Source organism: Grampus griseus (genome assembly GCF_964374135.1).
Source record: "Grampus griseus genome assembly, chromosome: 14".
Taxonomy (NCBI): Eukaryota; Metazoa; Chordata; class Mammalia; order Artiodactyla; family Delphinidae; genus Grampus; species Grampus griseus.
In genome coordinates this window covers 3,624,013-3,633,397 of record NC_139008.1, presented here as the reverse complement: position 1 = coordinate 3,633,397, position 9,385 = coordinate 3,624,013, and the positions used below count along the sequence as shown (strand labels likewise).

The 9,385-nt window shown below is 45.5% G+C and overlaps 1 protein-coding gene across 1 annotated transcript in view; it reads right to left on the bottom strand.

Moving 5' to 3' along the window:
- WIPI2 (WD repeat domain, phosphoinositide interacting 2) overlaps window positions 1-7,407 on the bottom strand; it is a 31,179-nt gene extending 23,772 nt beyond the window's left edge. Inside the window, exons 1-2 of the mRNA XM_082671591.1 lie at window positions 7,191-7,407; window positions 525-607 (exon numbers count right to left, since the gene is read on the bottom strand). Of these exons, the coding sequence (XP_082527717.1) occupies window positions 525-607; window positions 7,191-7,264 (157 nt within the window). The 5' untranslated portion in view covers window positions 7,265-7,407. The remainder of the gene's footprint in view (window positions 1-524; window positions 608-7,190) is intronic.
- Window positions 7,408-9,385: the final 1,978 nt, after the last annotated feature.

Below are 9,385 nucleotides of genomic sequence, written 5' to 3'. Positions count from 1 at the left end.
ACAAAGAAACTGAGGTCCATGAAGCGATCTATGTAAAGTCACACTAGGTGACTTAGCAAGGTATCGAAGCTCATGGCCCTCCTGCAACCCCACAGGCATCTGACACACAGCCACTCAGACACCATAAAATGCCAAATGGAGAAAATAAATCACTCCTAGGGGGATGTAAACTTTTCAAATTCTGGAAGCCCTCTATGACAGAAATCTAAGTGGTTTAAATGGCATTTAAAAAGGGGAGAAATTATAGAATAATGCATTTAGTATGGTATCATGTATTGGAAATGGCAACCCATAAAGTATTTCTACATGTACATTTATAAGTATGCAAATGCACAGAAAAAGATCTGGGAGGACACATAATTGTTCAGTCATAGCCGTCACCTCTCAGTAACACTAAGGTGAAAGAAGATTATTGGTCAAGGGGTATTTGGATTTTAACCATAATGTGTGAATTTAAGAATGCAACCTAATTCAAGTATAACTTGTCTATTTTAAGAAGGGGGAAAAATAAAGCAAACACTTACTGCATTCATAGATCTGTTCCAGTTTATCCACAGAAGAAAGGGAGAAAAATTTATAACCGGATTTACTACCAACAGCTAGAGACCTGCAAAAAAGCCAAATTCAGAAATAAGAGCTGATACGTGTAGGCAGATAACGCACAAACTAGCTCCACGTTACCAAACAGTCACCAGCATCTACCCATAATCAGCACAAATAAGGTCATGTAGTTTGTACCAGGCGAGTGGCGGCAGAGCAGAAAAGAGAGCGGCGCGGAAGACGCCACACCTCACAGCCAGGAAAAGGGGAATGTCAGTAAAATAAAGATAGACAACGTTCTTATTGAAAATCTATAAAACTTTAAAGATAAGTTTGACATACAAATAAAAGTAATCAGCCCTAAATGAATGATCCCCTCAAAACACAGTGCGGTTTCTCAGGTGATCTGATATACATGCCTGGTGTATGGGAGAGTCCAAGTTAGGATAACATTGTAAATATTAAACAAAGATATTTACAACTTTGGTGGATGATGGTGTCTTTCTGCACTGCAGTTAAGGCCATAACAAATGCAGCTCAGTCACTTACGTTAGGCTATGGCTCTGCAGTAGGATGGAAAGAGCTAACTCAGAGCCTGGAATGGCAAGACTACGTGACACAGTTGGCCTGTGTGTAAGATTCCATATTCATCACCCAACACTGCTGCTTTTGCTAAGAGGCTTGGAGGGAACCCTGAGCTCTCCAGATCCCTAGTGCAGGAGAGCTGTGCCGCTAAATGAAGTGTTTCCTCATAGAAGATTACCACTGTCCAGAACGTAACTGACCGAGAGGGGGAGTAAAAGGACAAGCAGGGCTTTCAGAAACAGAGAGGATAGAGAACAAAGCAAGAAGTGGTGGGATGTGAAGAATCAGATCCTGGGATCATTCTGGTATTTAATGTCTGGGAGAACAAGTGGAAACAGAGGGTAAACCAGAAGCCTAGAAATAATGAAGACTGACGTCTCGTATGACGAGTGTGTGTATGCCGAGATAGAAATCAGGGCTATTTCAACGACCATTTCACCTATCAGAAACTCGAGCTTTCCAACCTCTTTCACACTTAGGCAGAGGAAATACATTCCAAGAACAGAGCTGCTGTAAGCACTGCTAAACACTGAAATTGCAACTGGTTCATCCTGAAGTATAAACAGAAACGGAACTCCTACCAGTTTATATAACTTTTCTCTACAAAAATGCTTCACTGTCTTGAATTAATCACATCAATGAGGTAACTAGGCATTGTTACCTGTACATTTTTTGAAAAGCAATAAGGGGCCAACAAAAACACAAGAATATCCAAGAAAGCTAAAAATAAAACAAAATCTCAATAATTCATAACTTCTGGAAAACTGATGTCCAGGAAAATGTTTTCCAGATAACTAAGGGCTGCTATTTTAAGCACCAAAACCTTATATCCCACCATTTCTGATTTAAATAAAAGTCGTCCTCATACAGTTTTCTGTATGGGACGGCAAGTCCTCACCATTTGACTGGACTCACATCATGAAACAACTTTACTATCATGACAAAGTGACCCTCTCAGACCCTAACAAGGAGTTGAGGGTCTTGTGTACCTACATCAAGCAGCAGTCTGTTGGGCTGGGTAATAAAATACCCTCTACCTTTTGTTTCGCTGACAGTTGTCACTGCTCCCCAAGCATCCTACTAGCATTAACAGCCCCTCCCTCTTTCAAATTTGTTGACTTGGAAACCAAGTCACCAAGCTCATTAGTTTCATATATAAAATAAGCTTAGAGAGGGCTTTTTCTACAGGTAAAATTAATGAGCTTGAATTCATTAATGAGGACCTGGATTTTGATACACTCAGGATTTTGGCTGTGCTCCAAATGGGCAGAATTTGTTAAAACTGATCAAATATTAGCTCTCTGACGTTCTTCCAGATATTCAGAAACTGATTTTGGATATTAAATACCTTTGCTAGAGTTTTAATCGCATGGCTTCCTACCTGCACACCCCAATCAGTAGGAAATGTAAGCAAAAATACACCAAGTACTTTTTGATATGTACATGTGGTACAGAGTGAGCATATACTTTATCAATAAAGGCAGACATTTTTTTTTTCTTGCGGTACGCAGGCCTCTCACTGTTGTGGCCTCTCCCATCGCGGAGCACAGGCTCCGGACGCGCAGGCTCAGCGGCCACGGCTCATGGGCCCAGCCGCTCCGCGGCATGTGGGATCTTCCCGGACCGGGGCACGAACCCGTGTCCGCTGCATCGGGCAGGCGGACTCTCAACCACTGCGCCACCAGGGAAGCCAAGGCAGACATTTTTAAAGGATGATATGAAATACAAATAGGTTTGATATTTACATCTCGAATATCAATGGTCAGGTTCACACACCCCTCTTCGGAGATTCTGCTTTTAATAACATCTCATGATATGCCTGACCATATGATACATTAATGGGAGAAGTACAGTAACATATAAGCATGAGATTCACCTAATAAATAATCTCACTCCCCACTAAGTGTTTACAATGGTAAGGTTTGTTTTTTTGTTTTTTAAGGTAAGAGATCTTTTATTGACAAAGGGAAAACCCAGCAATAACAAAAAAGAGCATATATTTACTTAATCCCCCACTTCACTACCATACCCCTGCCTTCAACTGTGCGTGGTGTCAAAACCCAGAGACCCTGCTGTACCCTCTGGAGACAAGGCCCAAGTCCTTCACCAGGCAGGAACAGTGACTGCTTCTGCAACACACTCTGGGCCAGCCTTCTCGATCTTCGCCACACGCGACTCCGCTCCACTGCAGAGCTCCTGAGACCGCCCATCCTGAGCCTTTGGGGGATTCTGTGGTTTCCAGTAGGTTGGTTCTCTGCTTTCCCCACTAGCAATGGAGGATCCACTTCCCTTTACCACTTGCTGGCTTCCAAAATTTTGTTGCTAGTGTCTCCTCGTTCTATGGGTTTAAGCTTTTTAAAGTACCTTTTTGATATTTCACTGACTGTGACATTTTATTAGGGTTCTGAGAAGGAGGGCCAAAATAAATGCTTGTGTTTAACCCACCATCTTTAACTGCAAGTCTCTTGTCACTGAATTTAAACTTGACTGCTCAGTATTTAAAAGACAGTGATTTCCATTAAAAAACAAAAAAAATTTTTAAGAAAACATTTTATAAATGTTAAAAACATTTTAAAAGAAAAAAAATCATTTTCTTAATTCCCTTTTTTTTACCCACTTACGCATGATCAGCCCATTAATGTTTTCCCTTTTCATCATCTTCGTCAGAGAGCCATACTCGAGGACAGGGTGAAGTGGAAACAGTGACACCCATAAAAAGGAAGCCACCTGAACTGCTGCTGAGACCTGGCCGGCCCCGGGGCCCTACTCAGCAAGCTCGTGGCCATCCCAGACCTCCACCTGGACATCCCTAAGGCCTTTCAAACTCAGTAATATCCAAAGCGGAGTTCATCTTTCTCCCTAAACTGAATCCCCCTCTGATCTTTCTCCCATAATGTGCTGTCACTGCTCGTCTAGAATCTAGGCTGGAGACTTGGGAGTCACCTTAACTTCTCCCTTAAGTGCAGCATGCACGTCCCACGGGTCACACCAAATCCTGATGGCTCACCAGTCTCCTTTCTACTGGCCACGGCCGCTGGACAATACCCTCCCCAGTGACTGCCCTGCTTCCTCAAAACACATCCTCCACACGGCAGGCAGAACCACCTAGAACTTTAAGGTGGAAGAATCCTTACTTCCAAGTCCCTCGATTTACTGATGAGGGAAAAGGAGAGAAGTGACCTTCCAGGACAGTTGCTGTAACCTTAGAAGAAACCTGGTTCAAGAAAGCAATCAATTCAGACCAATGCCTTACTACCTCTATGCCCATAACTTTTAGACACTAACAACATCAATGCTACAAACAGAAGACTTCGGAAGTCAAGTCCCTGTCCTTATTCTATTTCTTTTAGAAATGTAGTTTCTAAATGATGTAGACGTTGCCCAATCAATGACTTCCACAAGCTGCGTGGGGTCCCCTGCAAGTACTTAGCCCCTGATATTTCCGTTGAAGAGCCAAGTGATACCCTGCACTTCTATTAGTTTCTTAACTTCGATATCAAAGCACCAAAAATTCCTCAAGATAAGCCTTCCAAAGTGTTACTTTCAGAAACCAGGATTGGAACTAACCAGCCAAGAAGAAGACGACGATGGGGACCAGCTTTTCTTGATGCCTTTTTCCCAATTCTAGTTAAACAAACAAAAACAAATGGTAAAAACAAAACAAAAAAACCCCAAATAAAACGTTCACACTTTTAGAATAAGAATCACAGAAAAAAATATTACAGTATTTGAAACCATATTACCAGGAAAAACAGAAAGGACAGATACAGTTTGTTATGAAAGGAACACTGTTGTTCAAGCATTACTGTATAACGTAGAATACATATTCTATTAAGTGAAACGGCTTCCAGGTTTCCTCACTGAATACCGTGAATGTGAATCTAATATCCTTTGCTTTGTGAAAAACTGTGTTCCTCTATCAAAGTAAATGCTGGAGATGGACAAGGGAGGGAAAGGAGTGAACTGTCAAGCCTCTCCCCAGAACTTCTGTATTTCTTTCAGGTATAGATTTAAAACAAATTAGTCACTTTCATCAATAAACTTTTAGTATAATCCTAACTTACTATTCCTTACAATTTATGCTCACACTGTATCAAGGTCTCTTTAGCAAATCAAAATTATGACACACAAATCTTGTCTTAAGGGGCTTCCCTGGTGGTGCAGTGGTTGAGAGTCCGCCTGCCGATGCAGGGGACACGGGTTCGTGCCCCGGTCCGGGAGGATCCCACATGCCGCGGAGCGGCTGGGCCCATGAGCCATGTCCACTGGGCCTGCGCGTCCGGAGCCTGTGCTCCGCAACGGGAGAGGCCACAACAGTGAGAGGCCCGCGTACCGCAAAAAAAAAATCTTGTCTTAAACTAATAACTTCAGGACTCACGGAAGAGTGCGAAAGCACGATTTCCAAGTCCAAAAAGACCTTATTTCAGGCCAAAGTGACATTCTTCTCTTATATAGGGAAAGTGGTATTTGAATGCCATTTAAAATAAGAGCAAAAGAGAATGTTTTCTCATATTTGATTTCCTTTCAATATAAATGATGAGCAATGAAAAACTTAAAGAATGGTAGAAAATGTTTTGGAAATTCTCTAATTTATACAAGACATAAAAATCCATAAAGCTACCATTCTTACTGGTCTCAAAATACTAAGGCCTTAAAAACGGAATCACAGTTGGTTTGAAATGTCCTCTTCCCCACTTGGATTGGTATAACATAGTCCATCTCAGTTACAACCTCCTGCAACAGGTGGTCCAAACTGGTTTTGTTGGATTGGCTTTTGGTCATACAGAACACTAGTATTCGGCAGTTTTCACCTTTAAAGATTGCTATGGGCTGCTTTCTACATTCACTGTCCTCCAGATCCTACTCTGTAGGTAGAAACAACAGCATGGTAGATTGGAAAGGACACTGGAAGACAATTCAGGAAAGCTGCCCCCACTCCACTGTCAAATGAGGGTAAGATCCAGGCTCTGCTCTGAACCTTCCTCAACTTCGGTTTCCTCTCCCTGTAGTTGGAGGAGGTGATCTGCTCCCTTCCAAGTCCCAACAGAGGCCCACTGTGGGGCTGTCTGCGCTACCTCCCCAACTTTGGAAGGTGCTACCAAGCGCCCACTGCACGCCACTGACTTGGGGGCTTGCCGTTCTACAACTGACTTTTAGTTTTTTAAAAGATGTCATGTTCTACTTTGCTGATTCCATTCAGCCAGGAACAACTCAACCGACTACTTTGGTACGAAGCCAATGACCCACTCCTCCTCCCCTCTTACATCACTTCCTCTTACTCACTTCCCAAGATGGCTTTCCTCCCTTCCAGTCCTACAACTTATCCTTCCTTCTCCAGAAACTTCATCTAGTAACTATCCTCACACGTCACTGGAGACAGCCTCCGAAGAATCAGCTTCAAACCCATATGGGCTGGGACAAACAAGGGCTGGCATCACGGGCCTCGCTTCCCCTGTAAGGATGGCCCATGCCCCGAAGCACCAAGACCTCTGGGGGGGGGAGGGGTTCTCTGTCACATCCCCCTTGGCTCAGTTTCTCCCCAGGTCAGAGACCACGTTTACTGCTAAGTTTGTTTCTTGCTCGAGGAGGACATCAAAGTTACCCGTCAAAAAGAACAGCGAGACGGGAAGAAAAGGAAATCAAAGGGACCCTAAGATGATGAAGAGATGAGGAGAAGGGGCTGAAGAGGGGAAAAACTGGAGCAAGAGAGCTGAGGTACAAGAGGGAGGCGGGTTATAAGGGAGAAACCCACCCCCACCGCTCCAGAGGCGGCCGAGACAAGTCAGGCCACAAAGTTCTGCCCCGACTTTGCGAGAAGTGAGGTCCGAAAAGACAAAGCCTTCCCGTGCTGGGTAAAATACGTCCCCTACCTCCATCGCTTTCCCGGCTCAGAGATCGCAGCTCCAGGGCAGAGCCTGGAGGGTCCCCAGAGAGGGCGCCCCTCCCTCCCAGCACGCGCCGGGCCCGCCCCGAGGATGCCTCTGCCCTCCCCGGCCCCAGGCCCCCAGGCTCCGGCCCCCGCCCCGCGGCCCCCGGCTCCGACCCCGGCCCACGCCCGTCCTTACGTGACGTCTTGGTTGAAGTTGGCGAAGAGTAGCTGGCTGGCGCCAGCCTCGCCACTCTGACTCGCCAGGTTCATGGTGGGCGCGCGGCGGGTGGGCCCGGCCCGGAGCTCGCGCGCGGGAGGGCAGGTCGGGGTGAGCTCAGGGTCGGCGCCGAGCCCCGCTCGCCGCCACTCGCCGCGCGGACATCAACAGCCGCCTCATCCCGACCCCGCTCTTGTTTATGCTCCAGAGCCGGGCCGCCAGGCGCGCCTGCGTGGCCCCGCCTCCTCGGCGCACGGCCTCCCACGGCGCAGGCGTACTGCGGAGGTCCGCCCCTTCACCTCCGGCCTGGCCCCAGGTTCCGGTCGAACACGCGCGCGCGTGGGGACGCGCGGGGGCGCGATGGGCTGGCCTTGCGGGCGGGTCACGGGCCGCGCATGCGCGTTGTAAAGAGTAGGCGTTCCGTGTCCCCCGCCCCCATCTTTTTATTAATATTAAAAGGGCCTGCCGCGTGCTAGTCATTGTGCCAGATACGTGCGTTCTTATTTGGTGCTTATAGCAATGCTTTGTAGGGAATGTTGCATTCCCATTTTATGAATTTGAGAACTGAGGCTCAGAAATATTAACTTATTTGCTAAGTGTTAGATCTGAGAATGGAACCCCCGTTGTTTCTCCAAGGCCCACGCGTTTTGGGTCTCTGGGGAGGATTCTGTTTTACACGTATTCATTCATTCAGTAATATTTAGAGAGTGCCTTCCATGTGAGCTAAACAGGCCTCCTCCTTTTCTTCAGCGAAGTTACAGTGGGAGAGGTAAACACAATTACAAAGCCGGGGTGCAATGAAAGCACGTAATGAGGTCGCTTAACCTAGACTTAAGGGACAGGGACTGTGCAGCCGGGAAGGCTTCCTGGAGGAGATGAGGCCTGACGTTTGAGTAGCAGGTAACCGACCTCAGGAATGGAAGCGTTCTGTATGGCAAAAGTCCACGGATGACAGTGTGACCTGGACAAAGAACTCTATGGTGTGTGTCTGAGCTTGGAGTGGGATGGTACACATGACACAAGATTTGGCTTGAGAAACAGGAGGTGTCCGGATTAGGCTGGGTGTTAAGGTAAGGGACTTCCCTGGTGGTCCAATGACTAAGGCTTCACCTTCCAGTGCAGGGGGTGCTGGTTCCATCCCTGGCGGGGGAGCTAAGATCCCACGTGCCTCCTGACCAAAAAACCAAAAAAAAAAAAAAAAAAAAAACCAAGAGAAGCAGTATTGTAACAAATTCAATAAAGACTTTAAAAATGGTCAACCCTCCCCCCCAAAAAAAATCTTAAAAAAAAAAGGTACGTTAGGGAAGAGACTGGTCTTTGTACCAAGAGCAATATGCCACCATTGAAAATGCAGAATGGTGTGATCAAGTTTGTTAATTCTAGCCATGGAGTCAAGAATGCATTGAAAATCACTGAGGAAAGTAGATCAACTATACTTCAATTTAAAACAAAAAACAAAACAACAAAAAAACCTTGGACTGAAAAAGAATTTTTTTAATCCAAAAAAAAAGAAAAAAAAAAGAAAAGAAAATCATTGAGGAAAGAATGGTCTTTTCCATAAAATATGCAGACCCTCCTACCACATACGGTACTCAAGCATTCATTTGAGATGGATTGTAGACCTAAATGTTGAAAGGTAAAACAATAAATCTGCTAGAAGAAAGCACCGGAGAATGCCTTAATGTCTCTGGTGTAAACAAAGTCATCTAAACAGGTACTTTAAAAGTACTAATCACAGGGCTTCCCTGGTGGCACAGTGGTTAAGAATCTGCCTGCCAACGCAGGGGACACAGGTTCGAGCCCTGGTGCGGGAAGATACCACGTGCCCCGGAGCAACTACACGTGTTCACCACAACAACTGATCCTGCGTTCGAGAGCCCGCAAGCCACAATTACTGAACCCACATGCCACAACTACTGAAGCCCACATACCTAGAGTCCATGCTCCACAACAAGAGAAGCCACCGCAATGAGAAGTCCTCGCACCTCAATGAAGAGGAGCCCCCACTCACCTCAACTAGAGAAAGCCTGCACACAGCAATGAAGACCCAATGCAGCCAAAAATAAATAAAATTAAAAAAAATTTTTTAAGTACTAACCACAAAATAAAAGATTGGTCTTCATCAAAATTAAGAACATCTGCCCATCAAAAGAGACCATTAAGAGAGGTTGGAA